The sequence below is a fragment of the Pyrgilauda ruficollis genome, unplaced genomic scaffold (genome assembly GCF_017590135.1).
Source record: "Pyrgilauda ruficollis isolate IOZ18807 unplaced genomic scaffold, ASM1759013v1 scaffold72, whole genome shotgun sequence".
In the NCBI taxonomy this organism is placed as follows: Eukaryota; Metazoa; Chordata; class Aves; order Passeriformes; family Passeridae; genus Pyrgilauda; species Pyrgilauda ruficollis.
The window spans coordinates 3,418,683-3,442,729 of NW_024529044.1; the positions used below are offsets into that span (position 1 = coordinate 3,418,683).

The 24,047-nt window shown below is 43.7% G+C and overlaps 2 protein-coding genes across 7 annotated transcripts in view; both read left to right on the forward strand.

The window, feature by feature from the left end:
• Positions 1–13,637, forward strand: part of ERN1 (endoplasmic reticulum to nucleus signaling 1) — a 32,489-nt gene extending 18,852 nt beyond the window's left edge. Inside the window, exons 5-22 of one of the 2 annotated variants that reach the window (XM_041485687.1) lie at positions 637–709; positions 1,822–1,944; positions 2,560–2,661; positions 3,080–3,341; positions 3,952–4,030; positions 4,740–4,902; positions 5,721–5,839; positions 6,167–6,358; positions 6,936–7,191; positions 7,876–7,966; positions 8,286–8,475; positions 8,973–9,072; positions 9,517–9,716; positions 9,922–10,069; positions 10,531–10,658; positions 11,225–11,348; positions 11,590–11,657; positions 11,870–13,637. In XM_041485687.1, the coding sequence (XP_041341621.1) occupies positions 637–709; positions 1,822–1,944; positions 2,560–2,661; positions 3,080–3,341; positions 3,952–4,030; positions 4,740–4,902; positions 5,721–5,839; positions 6,167–6,358; positions 6,936–7,191; positions 7,876–7,966; positions 8,286–8,475; positions 8,973–9,072; positions 9,517–9,716; positions 9,922–10,069; positions 10,531–10,658; positions 11,225–11,348; positions 11,590–11,657; positions 11,870–12,076 (2,625 nt within the window). In that variant the 3' untranslated portion in view covers positions 12,077–13,637. Of the gene's footprint in view, positions 1–636; positions 710–1,821; positions 1,945–2,540; positions 2,662–3,079; positions 3,342–3,951; positions 4,031–4,739; positions 4,903–5,720; positions 5,840–6,166; positions 6,359–6,935; positions 7,192–7,875; positions 7,967–8,285; positions 8,476–8,972; positions 9,073–9,516; positions 9,717–9,921; positions 10,070–10,530; positions 10,659–11,224; positions 11,349–11,589; positions 11,658–11,869 lie in introns of those variants that run through there. The other variant, XM_041485688.1, reaches the window with a different exon arrangement.
• A 71-nt stretch (positions 13,638–13,708) lies between these two features.
• On the forward strand, positions 13,709–22,732 carry LOC121363397 (sterile alpha motif domain-containing protein 9-like). 5 transcript variants are annotated; one of them, XM_041485684.1, is made up of 7 exons: positions 13,758–13,866; positions 13,972–14,092; positions 14,320–14,477; positions 15,416–15,644; positions 16,445–16,565; positions 17,053–17,097; positions 17,601–22,732. In XM_041485684.1, exons 4-7 carry the CDS (start codon positions 15,609–15,611, stop codon positions 22,259–22,261), a joined length of 4,863 nt encoding a protein of 1,620 aa, XP_041341618.1. In that variant the 5' UTR covers positions 13,758–13,866; positions 13,972–14,092; positions 14,320–14,477; positions 15,416–15,608; the 3' UTR covers positions 22,262–22,732. The 5 variants fall into 5 exon arrangements, with proteins under 5 accessions (XP_041341619.1, XP_041341618.1, XP_041341617.1 ...); XM_041485685.1 differs by lacking the exon at positions 15,416–15,644 and having other exon boundaries at positions 13,709–13,866; positions 16,440–16,565; XM_041485683.1 differs by having other exon boundaries at positions 13,765–14,092; positions 15,306–15,644.
• Positions 22,733–24,047: the final 1,315 nt, after the last annotated feature.

A 24,047-nucleotide genomic window follows, 5' to 3' on the forward strand; every position in this document is an offset into this window, starting at 1 on the left:
AATTCTCTCCTAAAGATTGCCCCAGTCAATCTCATGCCTTTGCAGAAGGAAAACATACTTTTATTTTGTTAGAGCAGAATGTTGTCACCTTGTAATTGTCAGGAAGTTATTTCTACTTGAAAATATCAACACCACATCTTGTTTCCATGTACGAATTTTCTGTTATTTGCTAAAATAATGTTAATTAAAAATTAAATTTATGTTTTGCTATCCAAATTCTGAATAATCTCTGTGTGATTTGAAGGGAAAGGTGTACCCAAAATAACATCAATCAGATCTGTCACTCTCCCCAGACACATTTCTAAAACCAGGATTAATAAATGCTCTGTGCTAACCCCTTTAGAGAGTCTTTATAAGATTTAGTAAGCAAACAAAAATGCTGAACCTTTCAAATTAGTACCAATCCATGTAGGCCATAGCTACTGCCTAATGCTTGACTTTCATTTTTAAACTTTGTGGTGATAATCAGATAAAATGCTTGGCTTCCTACAAGATTTTTTTCTTAGTTGCTATGATTTCCCTTAGGAACTTGGGCATTGCTAAATATTTTAGTATTTATTCTGGCTGGATTCTCAGATATTGTAATAATAGAAATAACCAATACAATTATTGCTTGTTTGTTTGTTTTTCCCCTAGAAACTTCCATTTACAATCCCAGAGCTGGTGCAGGCATCTCCCTGTCGCAGTTCTGATGGGATCCTGTACATGGGTGAGCTCAAATTTTATCTCCTTTAGATTGTAAGATGTTCAGCAACTACAAAATGTAAAGACTGCCAGGCAGACTGAAGGAAATAGGCCTTATTTTGGGTATTAATTATGATTTTTCATAAATCTTTCTGATAACAGAAAATCTGATTAATACAGAATGCAGTTCCTGTGTGATGATTAAAACCAATTGGTTTTCCTGAAGGAGTAAATATCTTAGCAGTCAAATGCCTGTATGGGGATCTTTTGTTTCTTGAGATGCAGTCTCCCAACAAAATATAACTTCTACTTAAAATCTTCTTATGATCATAAATGTCATTGACTACCTGATAATTAGGATAAAATTAGAAATCCCATTGCACCACAGTTAGACATCCTCCATTGTCTGACATACAGTCAGTTCATTTATAGTACAAATAATACATTTATTGCTCACTATCCTGACTCATTCTAATTGCAGATGGATTTGGGAGGAGAAAAGGAGAAGAAAGGACAGTTATTACTTATCACAACAGTAAAATATGTGAAGATCAGAGTGAGCTCAGTATTGGGGTTTCTAAATCTCCTGAAGGGCCAAAGCTCCTTCTGGTTCTCTGCTTCATGTCTTGCCAGTAAATGAGAGAAAAATGTTTATTTGAAGCTTCTAAACATGACACACATTTATTAACTTCAAAGAAATTCTTAAGGCCATGGCTCAGATAGTCTTGAGTGGGATGTTTAGATTACAATCCTTAAGCAATTTGTAAGGTGCAGACCCTCACTTGTTTTTTATCACCTCCTGTCTTTCACCATGAGCACTTCAGTCTGCTCGTCTGAGAGCTCTGGGATCTGCTGCACTCAGAGCTCTGTTAGATTTTGTGTGTGAAAAAATCATTCAGCCAATAGTACTTACTCTTCTAAATATTGTATTTGGGTTTGGGGTTTGTGGTCAGTATTTGGGATTGGCCAGTTGTGCTAAACGATGAACCTAAGCCTGACTGTGAAAAACTGTTTTATTAAAAATGCTTTATTTGTGCTAAGTCCATGAGTCTACCAAAGAAAAAAGAAGACTGAAAAGCTGAATGAAAGTGCACATTTTCCAACTGAATGGTAATGTGACTTCAATTATGATTTCAGGTAAAAAGCAGGATATTTGGTACGTGGTTGACCTCATGACCGGGGAGAAACAGCAGACCTTGACTTCCTCTTTTGCAGAAAGTCTTTGCCCATCAACATCCCTCCTGTATCTTGGGAGAACAGGTCATATGCTTTTTTTTCCTGTAGTTTAAAAGAAAATTCTGATTTTTGAAGTTTAGGCTCATAACAAATAACCCTGTGGTCAGTTCAGGTTTTCAAGTTTATTTCTTGTAAAAACTTTTGTGAATTATGATTTTAGACTGTACACAAAAGAATTATTAACTTCAACAGCAGAGAGATAATGTTTTTTAAACTTTGGCAGTGGGTCCATTATTCTTCTTGTTGACAAAGTGGCATTTATATTGTAATTAATGGTGTATTCCAGTATCAGCTGTGAGCTGTTTGTTCTGTAACACACAGCTTTTAAAAAAGTGTTTAAAGAAGATGGAAATAGAGCAGATCCACTGACATCACAAGTGCAGTGTGCTAAATAAAGTAAACTGGTAAAGTTAGACCAACACCATGGAGGTGCTGGCTAGAAAAAACAGGAATAAGTGTTACAGACTTGTTCTTTAACCTCTCTGTCAATGTGTCCCTTTACATGGAATAGTGTTGGGAAAATGAAATGCTGACAGCAGTGAGTGCTGTGTGGTGTTTGAGGAGTGTCTCAGATTTGAGAAGATTGATTCTGTTCTCTTATAGGTTTTTTTGCTTCACAGACTGTATATTTTTTAACAGAGTACACGATAACAATGTATGACACCAAAAAGAAGGAGCTGCGATGGAATGCCACCTATTTTGATTATGCAGCTACTTTGCCTGATGAAGACATAAAATACAGTAAGAATTTAATTGTCTCCCTCCTGCAGTGGAGTTTTGCATATAGGCAAAAATATTCTGATTTTTTTGTGCGGTGCATGTACTTCTGCCCATTTTTATCCATCACATACTGCAATATCTAAAGCCTGTTGGGTAGCTTCCAGTAAATTGAGTCCAGCAGGGTGCAGCTCTTGAAGGTGTGATTCCTTAAAATCAGTGAGAAATGGCAGCAGAGGCAGCAAATCTGAACTGTGGTGCACAACCTGATCTCAATGCCCCTGAATGGCAGCTGGACTTGTGTCTGCCCAGTTCTGGCCGAGCCTTTGCTGCTCTGCTGCTGTGCAGTGAGAGGTGTGGTGGTGACTGCAGCGCAGAGCTGTTCCTGTGCGCTGTTAAAGCTGCAGAATCCAGGTAACCTCCACACCTTTGTGCTTTGCAGAAATGTCCCACTTCGTGTCCAACGGGGACGGGCTGGTGGTGACCGTGGACAGCGAGTCTGGGGACGTGCTGTGGATCCAGAATTACGCGTCCCCCGTGGTGGCCTTTTACATCTGGCAGCGAGAGGGGCTGAGGAAAGTCCTGCACACCAACGTGGGCATCGAGACCCTGCGCTACCTGACCTTCATGTCTGGGGAGGTTGGACACATCACCAAGTGGAAATATCCCTTCCCAAAGGAAACAGAGACCAAGAGCAAACTAACGTGAGCTGAGATTCTGCTGTTCTCACTGTCCATTTGAGAGCTTTGTCATTAAACAGAACAGTTAAGGGTTGTGCTACAAGTTGCAGCGTGATGAAAAGAATGCATAAAAGCATTTGTAGTTCTCCAGATGTTCTTTTATATAATATTTGATCTTTTAGTGTGTAAGGTCAGAGACCAAACCAAAAAAACTTAGAAACTTAGAAAGTGTATATTCCTAAGTTTTATCAGATGTTCTATGTTGAATAGTTTCTCACAATGTGGAATTAAATTGGTTTTCCTAACGTGAAGCCTTTCACACTATAAAAATGGTGCACAGCATTTTGGCAAATGCCAGTTATTGAAAAATGCAGAAACAGGACATGAGTTATGTTTAATGAGCGATGGTGTTGGAATAATGAACTGACAATGCTTTCATTATTAAAAAAAAAAGGCTTCATAGTACAGCAGTACAGTACTTCAAATAATTTTACAGATCAAAGCTTTTCAAGATACAAATACTGATAATTTGGGAAGCTCCTGCATTGGTTCTGCAGGGTTGTGCTGCCCAGGTTTTAGCTGAGATGTTCATACCTCCATTTGCCTGCTGCTAATAGTGGCTGTGTTTCTGCAGCCCCACCCTGTACGTAGGGAAATACTCCACGAGTTTGTACGCGTCGCCCTCCATGGTGCACGAGGGAGTCACTGTCGTGGTAAGTGGGGAGCTGCTGGGTGGGAAAGTGCCTTTCTGAAATGAGTGCTTTCCTGGGCTGGGAAGAGAGGTTAAAATAGAATTGTGCATAAAATTATATTAAATTAAAATAGAAAATAAAACACTGAAGACTGTACATCTACAGAAATTTGAGAGTTTTGAGATTTTTATCAACAAATGCATAGCAAACTAAGTGTTTTCTGAAACAATTACCAACCACAGAATACAAGACCATACTTCCAGAATGATTGTAATGCTGCAGAGCAGTAACTGCAGCTCCCCAGGAACTGTGCCAGGCAGGCTCAGGCAGGAGCAGACCTGAGGTTACTGCTGTTGTTGGTGCTTTGTGGTTCATGTTAAAATTGCTGGTTTGCTCATGAAAGTAACTCCCCACAGACAGGAAACTGCATCATAGTTCTGTTTTGCTCATTGTGGCTGCCAGGTAGGAAATACAGATCCTGCTTAACTGTAGGGGAAAACAAAAAAAAGAGTAATCTCATCTCCCAGGCAACATGTCCCTGAAAAGGTCCAATGTCCAAGGCTGTGGAAGCAGCTGCTAAGGGCATTATGGCCATGTTTACTCACAGTGAATTTGCTGCCAGTAGTCTTTGCTTGCCCACCCATTTTGACCTCCAGCTTTTAAATTTAGTTGCCTATTTAAATATTGGAAGGTCACAGTAACAGTAATTGTAACACTGATCTCTCTGCAGCCCCGTGGCAGTGCCATTCCCTTGCTGGAGGGGCCAAAGACAGAAGGAGTCACCATTGAGGACAGCGGCGAGTGCGTGATCACGCCCAGCACTGATGTCAAGTTTTCGGGCAGGCTGAAGGAAAAGCACAAGCTCAACTACTGGAATGACTGGCTGCTGATAGGTGTGGGAGGCCCTGCCTGGCCATAATTACTGAATTCTAGTTGGAGTGCCTAATTTATCCTCATTTACATATAAAATAATGTGTTACATATCCACCTGCCTCCTGTTTTTCCCAAGGCTCCTGCCCCATTCTGTGACCAGGTGAAGTGCTCCATTGTGTGGAAAGTTATTTATTCCTTATTTGCCCCCTCCTTCAGAGAGGGGTATAGTAATTTATTATTTACTGTAAATACTGTATTTGGGTCCGTTTGGATTTTTTATTGTGCATGCTGTTACCTTAATTCTCATCATATGGATCAGACAGTCATGTTTTTTCCATTTTGGAAATGGATTAAAACACAGAGGCTGAAGATGATATTTATTAATTATCAGCCTGTCCTGTGTGTCCCAAGTCCCTGAATTTTGGAAATGACTTTTTAGTGCATTTACAATTTTTCTTCAAAAATGAGGAACTGTCTGAGGTTCAGTTTTAAGTGATGACTGGTGATAATTGAGTGATGTATGTAACAGGAGCTCTGGGGCAGGGACAGTGTGTAACAACTTTCAGCTTTTTAAAGTGCCATCTTTCTCTTCCCATGATCCCTTTCCTTGCTAATACCCTCTCTCCTGCATGTGAGGCAGTTCCCTGAAGCAGCTCATGTTCCTCTGCAGCTCTCAGTGACCTCTGCCTTCCATTTTCCCTCTCCTTTCTCTTTCCTGCTCCATACATGAGCATCATGTTTTGTGATGTTCTCACTCTTCAGCAAATATGCTGCAATCAAGGATATCTTTCCTAAAAAAGGACAACTTTCTGTTTCAACAAATGTGTTTTATTTAAAGGGCACCATGAAACACCATTGTCTGCCCCCACAAAGATCCTGGAGAAATTCCCAAGCAACTTACCAAAGAGGCCTGAAAATGTGATTCCAGCTGACTCTGAGAAAGCCACTATCGAAGAGGTTTGTGATGAGAATAATTCTCTTACTGCATGAGAGAAGAATATAAAGGAGTGAAAGTTGGGGAAGGATACAGAGTGAAAATGCATGGAATTACTTCACATTTTTTGTGTCAGATGTTCATGTACTTAGCACGTACAATCACTGGTATGAGGAAATGTCATTCCTTGTTTCAGAGTTAAGGCTTTCTGCTGCTTTTTTTTCCCCCCACATGCAAACTTTGACTTTGGTAGGTTTAGAAATGACTAAAAATGAAATAGCAAAAAGTCTGGCTATGAATGCCTCATTCCCCACAGAGGTACTGAGCTAACAGAGCTTTCTTTGCCTCAGGTCATTGACATTGTTGAAGGTTCCTCAACAGAAGAGCCTCCAGCTGCTCCAAAGGACATCGAGGAGTCTCCGGCTCGGCCCATCCCGCGGCCAGAGGCTCCAGTGGACTCCATGCTGAAGGACATGGCCACAATCATCCTCAGCACTTTCCTGCTTGTGGGCTGGGTGGCTTTTATCATCACCTACCCAATGGTAATGCTGACCTGGCTTGATGTGCTTTTGAGTGTTGGGAGCATCAGAAATGTTGTAGAGCCCAGAAATTATACAGGAGTTGTGACACACTCCAGGAATATTTCCCTCTTCACAAATGTGCTCTGGGGGGCAAAGGCACCAGTCTGATTTAACAGGGATTTCTCTGGCGATGTGTCAGCTCCAGAGAGGTTTTCTTTTCCATCCACCACTTGTGGTTTTTGTAGGTATCACTCTTTTTGGATATGATCTCAGCTCTATTGGCTTTGCTCCTCTCTTCCTCACCTGAACCACCTTCAGGTTTTCCAGGTTTTGAATCAAAGCCTTTGTCCTTCTGTGGTTTAAAGACTCCTGGTCAACCTAGTTACAGCTTTTTTAACCAAGTCATGTGATTTCTCACCTTGGTAATGGAAGTCCAGAATGAAATACAAATTGTGAGTGAATGTTCCCCAACCTGTGTGGTTGGCAGGGACAGGGCAGGAGAGTTTGGCTCCCACCTTTTCGAAGTAGCTCCCCAGTAGCTGTAGAGTTCCCTTGCATTACCTGACTGCCAAATCTTCACTGAGATCCTTTCTCACAGAGTATCCACCAGCAGCAGCAGAGGCAGCATCAGCTGGAAGAGAAGATCCAGCTCTTGCAGCAGCAGAAGCTGCCCTTTGGTGCTCCCGGTGAGCTCCCGCCCGAGGCAGATTTCCTGGACGCGTCGTACGGCCGGACGGAGAGCTCAGCTGCCAGCACCCCAAACCTGTCCCCCCGAGCTTCAAACCACTCTGCCTATTCCAACATCTCCACATCTGATGTTGGGAGCTGCCTCTCCACTGAGCAAGAAGAGGGAGGTAAAGTTGACTTAGTGTGGTTTATTGTGTTTTCATTTCCCCAGTCTGTGTGATGGTACAATAGAATAGTTATTGATGATATTCATAGCTCAGCAAGATGAAAAGAACCATTTTCCTCATTCAGGCTGAGCCCTGCACCTCAGCAGGATTGTTCCTTTACAGTAACAGCCAGCTGCGGGCTTCTGCTGCCCAGGGCATTGTGTTCCTGTCACTTGCAGCCATTCCAGGGAGATACTCATTTAAATAAAAACACGTATTATGATTAACTGGACTCAAGAAATGGGGATTAGGCAGCACAATCTTCTTGCCTGGTCTTCCTGTGCACTCATTGCCCCTTCAAAGGCTAATAAACCCACTTCCACTGTCAGCCAGCATTTCCTAAATGCAACATCAGCTTTTAGAAAGAGTTTGGCTGCTGAGAACCACTCATTTCTCACAGCCATGAGCCATAAGGTGTGTGTAAATGTGTTTTGATACTTGATGTTGGCTCATTGGGTCACCACAGGCTATTTGCCTACTCAGAGTAAGTACCAATGTGGACATACTCATTTCTTTTGATCACATATGTGTTAAATTTAAACATGAACTAAAAGACTTTTACAGACTGGCCCCAAAGTCCATGCAGTTGTAAAAGGCTGCCTTGCCCCATCTTAAACCAGTGCTTGTTCTTCTTTTCTTGTTCAGATGAAGAAGCAAACCGAGTGACTGTTGGCAAGATTTCGTTTAACCCTAAAGATGTATTGGGACATGGTGCTGAAGGGACAATTGTCTACAGGTAGAAAAGAATGTGTGCATTAAACAGACCAATGTTGTGTTTGTATCAGGTCCTTTTAATTTTTTTTTTATAAAAGCCCTCACATCTACTATGAACAGATATGAAACCTTTTGCCTGTGTCTGGAATATTTTCATGCATTTTCTTCACCAGCAAAAACTTCTTTACTTCCCTAAGAAGTGTTTACTGGCCAAATGTACCTGCTTCCAGCACAGGAAATGCTTTCATTGGCCTCTGCAATGGCTTCTGTTGTCATGTTTTCTGTACGTGCTCTGGCTCCAGAGTGTGAAGCGTTGTTGTGCCTTCCCTCCCTGGCTGCAGGGGCTCCTTTGATAACCGTGATGTGGCAGTGAAGAGGATTCTCCCCGAGTGCTTCAGCTTCGCAGACCGGGAGGTGCAGCTGCTGCGCGAGTCCGACGAGCACCCGAACGTGATCCGCTACTTCTGCACGGAGCGGGACCGGCAGTTCCAGTACATCGCCATCGAGCTGTGCGCTGCCACCCTGCAGGAGGTGACCGACAGGCCGGGCAGCACCTTCCCCCTGCAAGGCCTTCACTTCCCTTGAGCTTAAGTTGCTGAAGTGCCTGGCACTGGGGATGTTCCATTTACTCCCACTGTCACCTCAGTGACAATTCCATGTTCCTAGAACAGGGGTGTTTTCAGACCTGTAGAAAGACATCCCTAACCCTGGACTGATTTATGGACAGAAGCTGTTGTCCTTTGATTTTTAACTTCTTGTGAAGGACTCCCTTCTAGTCATCCTTCCCCTCCTACCTGCAGACTTTGAAGACTGTTCTTCTTTCTGGAGCACAGTGCTATACAGAATTCTAGCTCTGAAGGAGACTTTAGAGATCATCACCTTCAGCCAAAAAAAAGCTCTTTGCTGTGTGTTACCAGCTAGCACAAATTATCCAGTCACATCTCTTTTGGTGGGTGAAGTGCATGGTTTTATTATTTATGCAGCTTCTAAGCAGTGCTGTGGCTGACTGTGCTGGTTCTCTGTTGCAGTATGTTGAGCAGAAGGCCTTCAGCCACCATGGCTTACAACCCATCACTCTCCTGCAGCAGACAACATCTGGGCTGGCTTATCTGCACTCCCTGAATATTGGTAAGAATGCCTCTCCTTTCAGGACTGGATGGAGAACTACATTTGCTTAGCTGCAAAATAAAGAGCAACTGGTCTGGTACTGTTCATCTGGCCTATTGGAAGGTGACCCTGCCTATGGCGGGGGAGATGGAATGAGATGATCTTTGAGGTCCCTTTAGACCCAAACCATTCTGTGGTTCTATGATTTGACATTGCCCTTGTCCCTGCAACATTCTGCAGCCTTGGAGTACTAAGGCAAGTCCTTATTGTTGGTGTAGGGTGCTGAAGTTTTTAGATAGAAGTCATATAAAACATGGTGGAATAAAAAAAGAAATTACCAGTGAAAATAATTTGAAGTTATGTCTTTGGTTTCATGAATGGTGGTTCAGCCTTGTGAAAGGTCCACTTAAAAATTTACAAAGATTGTTGGGACTGCCTGAGTGGGTAAATGGGTGTTTGTCACAGTCCACAGGGACCTGAAGCCTCACAACATCCTCATCTCGATGCCCAACGCTCATGGGAAAGTCAAAGCCATGATTTCAGACTTTGGGCTGTGCAAGAAGCTGGCAGTGGGCAGGCACAGCTTCAGCCGCCGCTCGGGCGTGCCGGGCACTGAAGGCTGGATCGCCCCAGAGATGCTGAGTGAAGACTGCAAAGAGAACCCTGTAAGTCCTCACCTTCCCAGGCTGCCCAGGACCAGGCAGACCCTGACATAGGCACACCTGGTGCCTGGGCCTCCAGGCTGCCTTGAGCTCAAATCTGCAAGTTGGAAAATTTCCTTCTGCTCTCAGATGCAAATAACCACCCTGTGAGAATCTGAGCTTTCAGGGGGAAAAGATGTCAGTGCTAGTGAAGGCTGTTTCTTTGCAGACATACACTGTGGACATCTTTTCAGCTGGCTGTGTCTTCTATTACGTGGTGTCTGAAGGTGGCCATCCCTTTGGCAAGTCCCTGCAGCGGCAAGCCAACATCCTGCTGGGAGCATACAGCCTGGAGGCTCTGGAGGCAGGGAGGCACGGTAAGGACTGCACTGCAGGGGTCAGGGAGGGCCCAGGCTGCTGAACACCAGCACCAGTGACAGAACCAAGGCCCACAGTTACTCCCAGCCTGGCAGAGATGAAAGCTGTACTCCTCAGGTCCTCCTGAAGTAAAGGGCTAAAGTTCTTGGAGTTAGTGCCTCAGGGCAACTCTGGAATACACAATTTGGAACCCTGCAATCTTGATTGTGAAGTTATTTCCTGTATTTAAAGGAAGAGAGAGCTGAACTTTGATATTCTTAGTCTTGGATAGTCTTTCTGTTGATTGCCCAGCACATCTGTGAGGGCAGCACTTGAACTAGCAGGACAGGAGGAAGTAGAGACCACAATGAATTTCTGAAGTACAAAATATTATAAAATTACAAAATTTTACATTTTACTACAGCCTAAGAACATAGAGAAAATAAAAGAAGTAAATTTGCTTGCACACTCTTCCTTGCAGAAGACATTGTTGCTCGTGATTTAATAGAGCAGATGATAAACATGGACCCTCAGAAACGGCCGTCTGCCAGCTGTGTGCTCAAACACCCCTTCTTTTGGAGTCTAGAAAAACAGCTCCAGTTCTTTCAGGTTTGTGATGACCTTTTCTCTCCTCTCGGTTCTCAGGGCCTTTTCAGCTCTTGAATTCAGTCTCTCTTTCGTGCCTGAGGTCACAGAATCCACAGCCTTACTGAGAGGAGTGAGGCAGGCCAGTTGTAAAACCTGGGTGGAGCTCCTAAGCAATTGGCTTAGTCTTACAGCAGATCCTTCAGAGGGAGCCAGAGCTGATGTTACCAAGGTCAGCTGGTGGGAGGAAGGTCTCCTCTAGCAGCTGCAGTACCCACAGAGAACATGGCCAGGAGGGTTTTCAAGAACAGGAGTAAACAAGCACTGAATCCTGATGTGGGGTGGGAAGTGGCTGAGGGCTTGAGATCCTTTCCAGACTTATCTTCTCCTCTGTGCTAAAAAGGCTTTGGAAGAGGGTGAAACAAATAATGTCAGAAACTTCTGTATCCTATTCCCAAGCACTGTCATGGAGTGAAGTGGAATTCTAACTTTACTACCAGGACAAGCTGTAATGGGCCAGAAGCAGCAATTTGAAAACACTGGGAAAAACTTGGAAATAAAACTAGAAATAATCTGAATGTCTCTTCCAGGATGTTAGTGACCGGATAGAGAAAGAATCTTTAGATGGTCCAATAGTCAAGCAGTTAGAAAGAGGTGGAAGAGAAGTGGTGAAAATGGACTGGAGAGAGCACATCACTGTTCCTCTTCAGACAGGTAATGGACAGAATTTTGTCACAGGGGGAATTACCTGCTGTTCCCAGTTTGCTGGGACAGGAAAGTAAGGCTAACACTGTCTCAGTTTTGGCACATCACTGTTACCTGTCAGTAAAATGTTTCTTCAAATGGAAGTACATGTTTATGTACTGAAACACCTACAAGGATCTGTGGCTGCAGACATACACCCCAGCACCTAAAACTGCATCACAACACAGAAAAAAATGTGCTTCTCTTGCAGATCTTCGAAAATTCAGATCCTATAAAGGTGGCTCTGTCCGGGACCTTCTGAGGGCGATGAGAAATAAGGTAAAGGAGTCTCTTCCTCTCGTGCACTCTGGGTTCCTGCCTCTGGCTGCTGTTGTTGCCAGCCTGTATCAGACCCTGATTTAGGTATTGAGCTCCTTTACAAGAGCCCACTAGGAGGTTACAGTGTCCAGGAGCACCAACAGCTCTGTTTACAAGAGGCTTTTGAACAAACCCTCTGACTGAGCTTTTCCCTCTTCTGTTTTCCTCCACAGAAGCACCATTACAGGGAACTGCCTCCCGAAGTGCAGGAGACCCTGGGCTCCATCCCAGATGATTTTGTGTGTTACTTCACAGCTCGTTTCCCTCGCCTGCTCCTGCACACCTACCACGCTATGCACATCTGCTGCCAGGAAAGACTCTTCCAGCATTACTATGCTGAGGACTCTGCAGAGCTGAGCCTTACAGGAGACACGCTTTGAGAGGAGAGGGATGGAGCTTTCTTCTCTGGGACCAACATTCCAAGCACAGGCCTACCCTTTGAAGGGAAAAGTGGGATCAAAGAGCTGAATTCTCTCTCTCTGAAGAAACCAAGCTTCCAAAAAGTGCCTTGTCCCTGTGGCTGTGCTGGATCAGGAGATGGTGGAGCTCAGGGCACGAGTGGTAAAGCGCTGAACCCTGGGGATGGAGTTACTGACTCCAAGGAAGTTTTCAAGACTGTGGAACTGAAGAGCAAAAGCTGGATAGAACCATCACCCAATATCCCTGTACTGTACGTGATTTTGTAACGGATGTTTTACTACAAAAGAAAAATCAAATTTAGTGATTGAAATGATATAATTACTCGGGACTGGGATGTGCAAAAGGAGCCCTTTGGTTGTAGCAAATTATCTGAACCTGCCATTGCACTGCTGCCACATTAGGCACACCACAGTGATTGTAAAGGGAATCATTCATGATTATCCTAAAAATGGTATGAAAAGTACCATTTCTGTTTAACCAGTACTACTTTGGAAAGTTACGCTCTTATACTTGAGCAGAAACAGTTTTAAAAAATACTGACTTGAAACACCAATTCAAGTTTTTCCTACTCTGAAAAAAAGACTTGTTTAATATGAAGCAGTATTTGCAGAACAGGTTGAACAATCCTTGACTTAACTCACAGTATGAGAACAGATCTGCTCAAGTACCTGCAGCAAACACCAATGGCAGCTGGGAGCTGCCTGTGACTCATCAACTGCAAAGGTCCCTCAAGGGCTAAGAAAAAGCCACAGCCACAGAGCCAGGGGTGAGATGAGTCCTGGGAAAAAGAGCTAAGCAGGCACCAAGAGCTGTTCAGAGCGGTGAAATCAGGGCAGTGTTTCAGGGGTGCTACAGAGCTGTAGAACCCCATTTCCTGTGTGTGTGGGCTGGTAATTCCATCCATGGGAGCCTGTGTGGTTAAAGGTGCAGTATTTCTTTACACTGGCCCTGAAGCTGTGACAGAGTGTCATGTGTGCTAGGATGAAGAAATGCTGAATTCTAATGTAACTGGGGTGTTCTTTTACAATATATTTATTTAATGTATTTATATTTATTTAATTTTTACTACAAAGTGGTATCAAATCCACGTGGTACAAGTATGAAGCATGCCAAATCAGTCTTAATCAGTTTTGTGTTTATATTTAATCATCAGATAACAACTGGAAGAGGAAAGTGATACTGCATCTTTCAATGGAATTAATTAAAGGAGAAATTAGGAAGTGAGAATTTGTATGACTGTGCCATTGTGTCTTAAATAAATTATTGCTAGTAATACCCCATGTATGATGGGGTATGTACAGCTATTTTTCTGGAGATACTTTACAGGATGTTTTTTTCCTACTTTTACAATGTGTGAGAGCAATTTACCTAAGATGCCAAACTGTGCAGGTTACATGTTCTAAAGCTTGAAAAAATAATGGTAATTTTACCTAAAAAGATTCAAAGCCTATTTCATATTTTTGTATTTCTCATGTAAAGGTCTTTTATAAATCTACTAAATAAAGACTCAGATTAAAACCCCACAGCTTTCGGTGCCGTTGTGTGCCCAGGGAACCCAGCAGGCCTGGTGCTGGCAGAGCTGTCAGAAGTGAGCAGGGAGCCTGCACAAACCATTTCCTGCCTGCTGATGCAGCGGAGGATGCAGGAGGTGTTCAGGTGGGAGGGGGCCTCCCTGAAGGCCCAGGAGCCTCGCTGGTTACTCTGACAGTCCCCAGCCCCCTCCAGCCTGGTGGCTGGGGCAGGTGCACAGGTGAGATAAAATGGCAGGACTTCGTGCTGCTGTGCGATAAATAGCCATAAATAAATGGTTTTGGTGAAACAGCTGCTGACTGATCACGTGCTTTACGGGAACCAGAAAGCCACCAGGACAGCTCTGCTGCAGCCAGCCTTCCTGGGCCGCCGTGGCACCGAGGGCTGGGCCGAGGAGCCTCTCGCCAACCTCTCCGCTACTTGGTGAGGGGGCCTGGAGTGAATAGGTAGGTACAGAGGGCACTGAGATGGATCTGAAAGTTTAAAATGCAAAACAATAAATATATCCCACACCCATCCTGACACCCGTTTTTGGTGGGGCTAAGGCTACTGGATTCGTATCAGCAGCACCACCCAGCATCAGCACTGCTGGGAAGGGGGTGGAGACTTGATAGCTCAGCAGGAATGTTTCTCTAAAGCAGCTTCCCCTTTTTATTTCCGGAATAATTTTCAGGAGACCTGCAGGAGCTGCAGAACACCCACAGACTGCTGCCCGTGCAGGGCCTGGCACCACAGGTGTTGGAGCACCTTCCCTCCGCCTTCCTCCTGTGGAAACCTTTCCCTGCGGGCGGGCAGCGCTGGGGACACCGGGCCACCCGCGGGCTCTGCAAGGTAAGCCCTCCGTGCGCTGCTCATTCTCAGCCGGCGGCTGACTTTACTGGGACCGGGTTTAGCGAAAAGTGAGGCTGTCCCTCCACTGCCCCCGCCACCCCACTGGGCTGGAGGCTGCTCGGCAGCACTCCCCGGAGTGTGAGCAGCTCGGAGAGGTGGGAGCGGGGCGCAGACAGCCCTGCCCGCACCCCGCAGCTGCACCCCGGCCCTGCCCACGCGTGCAGCCCTGGGTACCCAGAGCCCCCTGGAGCAAACCCCGACTGCTCCCAGAACCAGCAGGGATCAGGGACCCGCGGGCCCCCTCCAGCCCTGCTGCCCCAGCCCCCGCTCTGCTCAGCCTCCGTTCCAGTTTCGATTCCCCGGCAAGGCTCTTTGTTTGGCAGCGCTTCCCTGACGTCAGCTGTCACCGCGGGCTGGGGCAGAGAGACGAGGGCGGGATGGGATTCCACAGTACAAGCCCAGCCCTGGGACGTGGCCAACGGTACAGAAATGACCGTGGACCAAAAGGGTGGGAAGGAATTTGAGAAAACAGAACACCAAATACTGAAAGATCAGTATTTCAGGGACATTTTTAGCCCCCTTTCTCGGGGAAGGCTGCAGCAAGTGTCAGTGGAAATCCCTCTCCCACCATTTCCATAACCAGCCTGTTTACACTTACTCTGAGGGATGCCTTACACCCACGGCACATCAGGGCAGTCCCGTAACAGGTTTCCCTCTCAGAGCTCCTGCTCACACCAAAGCTCCAGCCGTGCTTGTGCCTCAGCCAAGGCTGCCACAGGGCTGACCAGGTGCAGAAGAGATTCATGTGCACTTGTTGGCTTTCTCCAGCATACCCTATTCTCCCGGAGCAGAATCTCCCCAAACCACCCCTTGCCAAGCCTTGGTCCTGGGGAGTGAACTCTTTTCTCCGTTGCCCAGTCTCCACCGTTACACTGCAGATATTGTGGAGACCTCGCCCAGCTGCACTGGGGGCTGCTCCTTTGACACTTGCCGAGAGCACTGTTCAGCACCATGAGCTGCAGGGGTGGAGCTGGCTGAACCAGAGAGCTGAGCTCCCCACTAGAGCAAGAGCAGAAACACCAGCACCGCCACAGCGCACCTTTTGCTGTGACCCCGGTGACAGGGCTGTGGATGGTTACTGCTGACTGTGGATGTCACACTGAGCAGGTGTGTTTAACTTGGATAAATGGATATGATTCGTGCTAAATTGTAACTATATCAATATTTTACAAAATAATTGTTATAAAAAGGAAAAGTGTATGTGATTAGTTGCAAAGCAGATGGGTCCCTTTGGAGATATTACATGTGAAAAACAGGATACAGGCTGTAGTACTGAGATAAGCAAGATCCCAAAGCAGAATCGGCCTTGGGATGAGCAAAGTAGGGATGATTTCAGATATGGAATCTAAAGTAGTGGTTTTATCTATGAAATAATAAGGCTTATTTGGAACATAATACTTATTTACATAACACAAAGCTTAATGTGCATGTGCGACCTGTTAGATTATGCAGAGGGCAGTGAGGAAGACAGCGAGCCTTCCTCTACAAAGACCACCAAAGAGCCAGGAGACCCCCTAGCATCAACTGGAGCACGTGCTGTGCAGTACAGTGACAGAGATTTCAAGAAACAAACACAGGAGGAGATTAACAGGAAAATATTGATGAATATGTATTAGCATACAGTATATAAGTTGGGTTTGGGTTCCTTTGTTTCATATGTGAGGCAGGGTGAGAAACCCTCCCTGTACCTCGGTCGGCTTTGCTTATGCTTTTTACAAACCTTAACCATACTTAATTAATCACTACCAAATTTTTGTATATGCTTGATTATATTTAATATACTTGATTGTATTAATTTATAAAAAATTGTTGCTAAATTAAAATTGCTGCTAAATTGAATTTTGTTGTTTATTAAATTAGACATATAGACCTTCATTCATAACAAACCCATTCCTCCTGCAGTACAGAACAGGCTGTCCGTGCTGCCACCCATCTCTGAACCCCTGGAATGGAGGCTGGGCAAGGAAGGATGTCATGACTCAAGGGAGGACACCCCACTAAACAGAAAACCTTCTGCTGGGTTGGGCAGTGAGTCAATCTGCTTTTTGGAAATTTTGGTAAGAACCAGAACAGATACGGGAAAAGAGAAGGAGCAGGGGAGAGTGTACCCACCAAAAAAGAGGGGAAAAAAAGCAAGTGTGAAGGAACAAAAGGCAGAGAAAGTGAGAAAAAGCAATAAAAGGTAAGGGATAGAACCTGGGGGACACAGTGGTGAGGGGCCTCCTTTTCTCCAGTATGCAACAGAAGGAACTCTTGGGCTCAGCTGTCAGCACAAACCTCTATAGCAACCCCCTATTTCTTTCACATCCACATATGTGCCAGAGGCAGGAGCAGCTGCCTTCACACAGGCACACAGAAGCAGCACAGCTGGAAAGAACAGGCTTTTAGAGGTACAGAAATGACCTTGGACCAAAAAGGTGGAGAGGAATCTGAGAAAACAGAACACCAAAGTCAGTTTGAACTATGTCAGGAACATGAACTGTAAATCTGAAGACGTACTTTTTCCCCCCTCTAGGGTTTTGTTCATTAACGGCAGGATTTCCTCCACCAAAGACAATGGGTATGTATTGCTTTCAGAAAATTTCTACTTTGTATGTAGAAATTTGCTTTTTAATATCTGCATTTGAAGGATTTCTCTCTAGTGGGGAACTAATCAGTACTCCTATCATCTTAGGGTTTGTATTGCTGCTATCCTCATTTAGGAAAAAATAATCAGACTCAAATGGGTAAATGATCTACCCAAACCTGTCCAGTTTAGGGAGTCCAGCCCTGTCAATTCCCATAAACCTTATCATTCCCTGCAAAAAACATTTTGGGTTATTTCCTTGGTTCCCTTTGAGGATTATTTCCAAGTCTCCTTCCTAGTTTCCTGCTTTGCTGATTTATTAGTCTTGCACCATTTAGAACTGCTTCTGATTAAGGTTATGGATACTTTGTCATCAGAAGTGACATATTTAAGAAGTTAAGACCTGCTGTCTCACTGTGACTGGTAGAGAGAAAATAACATTCAGTGTGGCCAAACAAACATTAGTTTGTATTAGTAACACATGATTTAACTTCTAGATTACAAAACGTTACCTGTGAGTGAATGGGTTGAGAACCACGTCAAATGCTGGCTGGAATCTACTGGAATCAAGAAGGAGTATGTAGATAAACTATATGCAGAAGAAGTGACAGGTCCAGCCTTAATGGAACTGGATGAGTCCTTCCTCAAAGACATAGGAATGAAGAAAGGCCAAATCCAGATCTTAATCCACAAGAGAAATGAACTTCTGCGGCTCCAGGACAATGCACAGCAAGCTGAGGACTCCAGCAGCAAAACACCCGAGAGAAAAGATGCACCACCAGGCCCAGCCAGAGGCAGCAATGCCCCTGCTCAGGGCACGGCGAGTGGAGGCAGCTCTGGTGCTGTGAGTACAACCAGCAACGAGAGCACAGCTCCTACTTCTGGCAAGAAGCAAAAAAAGAGCAAGAAATCCCAGCTTCAAAGTGCTGACGAAGTTTTAGAGCTCAGAAACTGTCGGCCATTTAGAAGTCAGGATACCAATTTCAAATATGTGAAAGACACAGTTCTTGCTCCAGAATCAGGAGTCAGCGATTTAATCATTCCTTGCCATGAATACAAATCTTGTGACACTGCTGCAGAACTGAACAAACATCAACTGCAATCAAAGTTTGCCTCTGAAGTGATACGATTTGCTTCGGCCTGCATGAACATTCGAACAAATGGCACCATCCATTTTGGTGTCATGGACAGTGTTGAGGACAAGGGCTGGAAACACGGACAGGTCGTTGGCATAAAGATCAAAAACCGAGAAGACTTTGTTGATGCACTGGATTATATAGAAAAGTGCTTTTGCAATAATTTACAAGAAATTGCAAGGAAATGTATTCACCCACCTGTGTTTGTTGAAGTGATTTCAAAAGACTCTCAGGAACAAAGATTTGTAGTGGAGGTTGACATTGAACCAGCATTCAGCTTGGTAAAGAACAACTGTTTTGAAGTTTATTTGCCAAAATACAATGAAAGCAGTCAGAAGGTGATCCTGACCAAAGAACGCGCTCTCTACCAGCGTCTGGGAGCAAAGTCCGAACCTGTGCAGCGCAACAATCTCACTGCTTTCATTCAAGCCATGCCAGACAGGGATGCTCAAAGACAAAGAGCTGAGCTCTCCAGCACACAAGTACCTACAGAAATACCTCAAGATTTAGGAAGAAAGTTATCAATTCTATTAAATGATGGCAAAAGCTACATGGACGATTCCCTGCGGTACATCCTTGTCACAAACAGATGTGAACAGGATAATCTGAAGTACATCAACTTTTTAATGCACTTGAACATTTTCTGTGTCTTTGACTTTGATGAACATTCTAATGTGTCAGGGCTGTACAGCAAATACAAAGAGCACCATGAAACAAGTTCTTATTTTTTACAGGATTTTTCCAAAGAAATTAAGACTGATAATTCTCCCTCTCAGAAACTCTTTGATCAGACCAGCTGGATATTCTGCAACGGGCGCAGTGACTTCCTTGGGGATGAAAAACCTTGTGATGAAAATACATGGATTAGAACCAAAAAAAAATACCTGAAGAAAGTAATTACTTGTATCTGTGAGGAAATTCTGCCAGAGCGCTCTTTCATTGTGCTTTTTCTTTTGCTGTCACCAGTGCAGAAACCACTTGTGGACACTTTTCAGGAATTCTATACAGAGATGAACGGCATGGAGTACATCATCTGCATTGCAGAGTCCAAAGAAAATTACAGAAAATGGGCTAATCTAGCTCAGGAATCCTGCAGCATTGAGACCCTAGAACAATGCAGTATTGTGGGTATGAAGCTCAGTCACGTAGATGCCACCATCCAATCAATGCTGCCTTCTACAGCCCAACCCAGACACCTGCCAGCTTCCACTGGAGGCGTGTGTACACTTCCCTTGAGGGAAGAAGAGAAACTGTATTCCCTAGAAATCCTTTGTGCTGACCAATGCGATGATATCAAATTAAATCTTTGGACTGAAAAACAAAAACAAGAAATAGAACAAAATTTTTACCGCGGGAGAAAAATCATGTGGGAAAACTTGTGGCTTGCTGATAACAAACTCTGTGGGGATATCATTGAACGTGAAGCATGTGTGGAGGCAAGCAAACTCTTGGATGGCATTTTACGAGGAAGAGGACACAATTATTCTGTGGCTAAACTAAAGATATTTCACCATCCTGGGAGTGGTGGAAGCACAATAGCACGGCAAGTTCTATGGAAAAGCAGAAAGCGTTTTAGATGTGCTGTTATCAAGACCTCATATTCACCCTCAACTGTTTGTAATCATGTGCTCGCCCTCAGAGATTATGAAGAAAAGGAAATCCCTCACCGTTTTCCTGTGCTGCTCCTGATCGAAGATTACGATGACGAGTACTTTGAAGAACTACAGATTGAGTTAATGGAGGCTGTAGCAACCAGGAAAATGAAAACCGAAAGGCCTTACTTCATCCTCATATGCTGCAGACGATGCAATGACCCTGAAAGGCTTTGCAAAGCTTCGCCACTGGACACAGTTGCTGTCACTCACAAACTGACAGTCTCAGAGAAAAATCTGTTTAACACCAAACTTGTAAAACTGCAGCAGAAATATGCTGAGCCAGAATTCATACTTACGTTTGTGCTGATGTGTGAGGAGTTCAATAAAACATACGTGTCAGACATGGTAGAGCACATACTGCAAGGCATCGACCCTTCCTCCCGTGACACCTGCTTGATGCGTTACATTGCTCTGCTCAACTGCTATGTACCAAATTCATACATCTCACTGTCACACTGTGAGGCTTTTCTGGGGCTGGGTGCATATACAGAGAGTAAAGCAAGAGCATACGATTTCAAACATCACTTGAGTGAACAAGTAAGAATGATTTTTATTGAGCTAAGGGAAAGCACCACTTATATTTCATCTATTCGGATAATACACTGCCTGGTTGCAAAAGAAATTCTGCATCAACTTTCAGGGAATCAATCACTAAGTCAACTTGCAACAACTCTTCTTCAGGAAAAGATGCTCTTTGAAAACAGATTTGGACGAGAAGAATTCATAAAGTTTATCAGACATCTGTTTATTCGACGTGATAAAAGAAGCAGGGGTGACAATACTGATACTCTCTTCTCCCCATTCATTGAACATGTCTGTGAAGCTGAAGACTGTGAAAAAGCCATTGGTGTTTTAAAAGCTGCATATGAACTCCTTGGAAAAGATCCTTTTTTTGCCCAGCAGCTTGCCAGACTAAATTACAGCAATGAAAAATTTGAAGATGCTGAATACTGGGCAAAGGTTGCAAAATCACATTTGCCAACTGATTCTTTTATTTTGGATACAGAAGGTCAAGTCTACAGGAGATGGTTTAGTTTCACTGTGGATAAAATGACAGAGGAGGATACCCCTGAAAGGATCATCGAGAAGATATTGCTTGCTCTTAAAGCTATGAAATGCTTCAGGGCTGCACAACAGGCAGCAAAGGAAGAACGTGAAAGTATGAACAACGCTGGCTATTTTGGAGAAGTAGAAGTAGGTTGTCGCCTTCTTCGATTTTTGTCCACGCTGCCTGTATTCCACAGAAGTCCAGAGGGGGAACATACTGAGCTTGTGAAATATCTCACCACAGATTACATTCCAGAAGACATAAAAAGAACATGGGGAAGGCTTCATTCCCACTTGAAAGGCTTGCGCCAGAACCTGTACAATGCTCTGGAATGGATTTCAGAGGAACTAAGTTATTTCCAAACAGATAAAAACCAAGAGAAGGATGATGAAAATGATGATAAGGAAGAACAAATTTATAATCCCAGAAAATGGCTGAGAAAGCAGTCAGCTGTATATGCTAAATTCTTCATCTCACCATCACTTATAGATGACAGCAACAATGGTCCTGACACTCAGCTCATGAGACGCCTGAGTATTTACGGGAGTGGTGGAGGAAATGTCACCAATATCCTGTCATTCTTAACAGATAAGAAAGAGAACAGGTCAGCTGAAAAGCTAGAAAAGATCCTTAGTTTCTATCCAGAAAACCCACCAAGGAACAGGTTGGAGGACAATGATTTGATCAATTTTATTTTGTGTCACATCACATTAGCCTGCTTAGCACCAGGATCAGCCAAACTCCTTCCACTGCCAACTCTTCGTGAGCTCAGTCTACGATTCTTCAAAGGAAAAAGACAATTTCCAGCAAGTGCCTATTTTTTGCTCACCTTGCTGTACTGGCCAGATGAGGCATTAGACAAAGAGCCTAATCCTGACAAAGATGAAATTTTAACTTTGGCCCTTCAAACCCTGAAACACTTATATGACATCAAAATGAAAGATGTTCCTACCAGAAAGAAAAGAATCTACACCCATTTTTTTCTGGGAAAGGGTTATGGCTTAAGTAAGATAGTACACAAAAATAAAATTGACAAATTGATGGTGGGATCCTTAGATGAGAGAAGAATGAAGTGGCTGCATGGAACTGTATGGAATATTTCCAAAATTCGTGACAATCTCAAAAGAGTTTCTGGCTGGACCAAGGACAGAAATTTATTTATACAAGGTCACGTGAAAGAACTCCGTATCTTGCCACTCCATCATGAATCAGTGCCTGCTGGAAATGAAAATGTGACCTTTTATTTAGGCTTTTCATTTAATGGTCTTGTTGCTTTCAATATTGAGGTTGAAAATGATCCAGCTATCAAAAGAACCTAAGGTATGCAGTACAGTACTGTATGCACTGTGCTCTTAGAGAGTACAGCACTGGAAGGGTCCAGTCTCACATTTAAAACTAAAAGTGGACTGTTCCTGGGTAACTACCAGGCAACACAAGAATTAACAGCTATAATAGTGACCAAATAACTAAAAAAAGTTGAAACCATGAGTAGAATGAAGTGAACATCAAGCCTTTGATGATTTTGGAGTTAGAGAAAGCAAGATTTCAAACCAAAGACAGCAATTGATCCCTTTCTTCTTATTCCACAGATTAGGATTGTAAATTAATTTCTGCGTAGGCTTGGTCAGTAAAAGAATTTATCCAGTGTAACTACATGTTTCTTCCTGAATGAGCAACAGAAAAATGAACTCAGACCACATACACTGCTGACATGTGCCATGCATGAAATAACTACTGACTGCAAAGCCAGTGTCAGTATGGAAGCAATTTTAAAGCTGACTTCAATCAGACTGATAAAAAAACAGGTCTCAAATTCTGCATAATCCTACATTGCTTCTCTGTGTAAATATTACCTTACTAGACATATCTATATCTGGGGTGGGGTGGAGGGGTATGTGAGCAGTCATGGGTGACATAAAGATTAGTTATAAGCACTGTTATATGTTCATAGTCCAAACAATTCCTGCACTTGGTGAAATTATTTTGTATTATCATCCAAGGAATGCCACAGAATACAGACCTGAGATTTGTCTAGAGCATACATCCATGATTTCAAAAATGCAGAGGTTTTCAGTGCTGCGTTTGCAGCCATGATGGTGCATTCAGCTTCTAAGAACAAATTGTTTGATATAACATATTGTGACTAAAATTGCCAAAAACCACTGTCATATAATTCCTTTTAATTGAATAAATATCTTTTATGAAGGACTGCCGTTTCTATGTGAGTTTTACTACCCTACCTGAGTATGTATTTCCAACAGTAGCTAGGTATGATTTGCTTTTCTAACTGCAGCAAAGATCTGGGCACAGCCAAAAACTGCAGAATGAACTGCAAGCCATGGTGAATTCAGAAGGAAGAAGATGGAAGATTATTGTCTAATCCAAGCCTTCACATTCTGGCCTCAGGTAGAAGAAACAATTGCCAGAAGGAAGAGAGCTGAAGGGCCAGAGAAATCCCCCTCTGCTCCCCAGCCCTGATGCAGGGGACAGGAGAATGTTCTAGAAAGTAACTGGGCAAAGGCAGCTTCCCCAAGTCTAGCCTGGGGCATTAGGATGGCTTCAACCCCGAGCAGAAAGAGGATATGTAAATTTACTGAAAGGCACAGGAGTGAAAAGCAAAGCATTGACTGCTCACCACATACACAACCTGCAGCAGCAATACTGTGGCAGCAAAACAGACTGTTTTTGAATAGCAACTGTTACCAAGATGAAAAATTACAGCCAGCCTGGCCAGGAGGTTCTGTCTTGTAATTTGTTTACTGCCTGCCCACACCCAACTCAATTCTGCAGACCAGCAGTGCTTTGCCCTATAGCTCACACTACTGCACAAGCTTGAGTCTTTGAGGTAGAATATAAACAGAGGTCTTGCTCCTCATATATGCCCACTTTTACCTTATAAAAAATTAAGTTTAAACTCTTCATCCCCCCCCCCCCCCCAGCCGCACAAAAAACAAAACAAAACAAAACAAACAAAAAAAAAAAAAACCCACAAAAAAACCCAAAACCCATTGAAACAAGTTTTAGAGAAAAAGTAAACTTACAGTTTAACTCTTGGGGTCCCACACTGCAACAACCAGCTGAGGTTCACAGTGCAACAAGTACAGA

Excerpts from the sequence above, each read along its gene's own strand:
- LOC121363397 (XM_041485684.1), top strand. The coding sequence starts at position 15,609 with ATGGTTACTGCTGACTGTGGATGTCACACTGAGCAG. Across the intron at positions 15,645-16,444 it reads GTGGATGTCACACTGAGCAG|AACAGGCTGTCCGTGCTGCC; the intron begins GTGTGTTTAACT and ends CCTGCAGTACAG. Across the intron at positions 17,098-17,600 it reads TCCTCCACCAAAGACAATGG|ATTACAAAACGTTACCTGTG; the intron begins GTATGTATTGCT and ends TTTAACTTCTAG.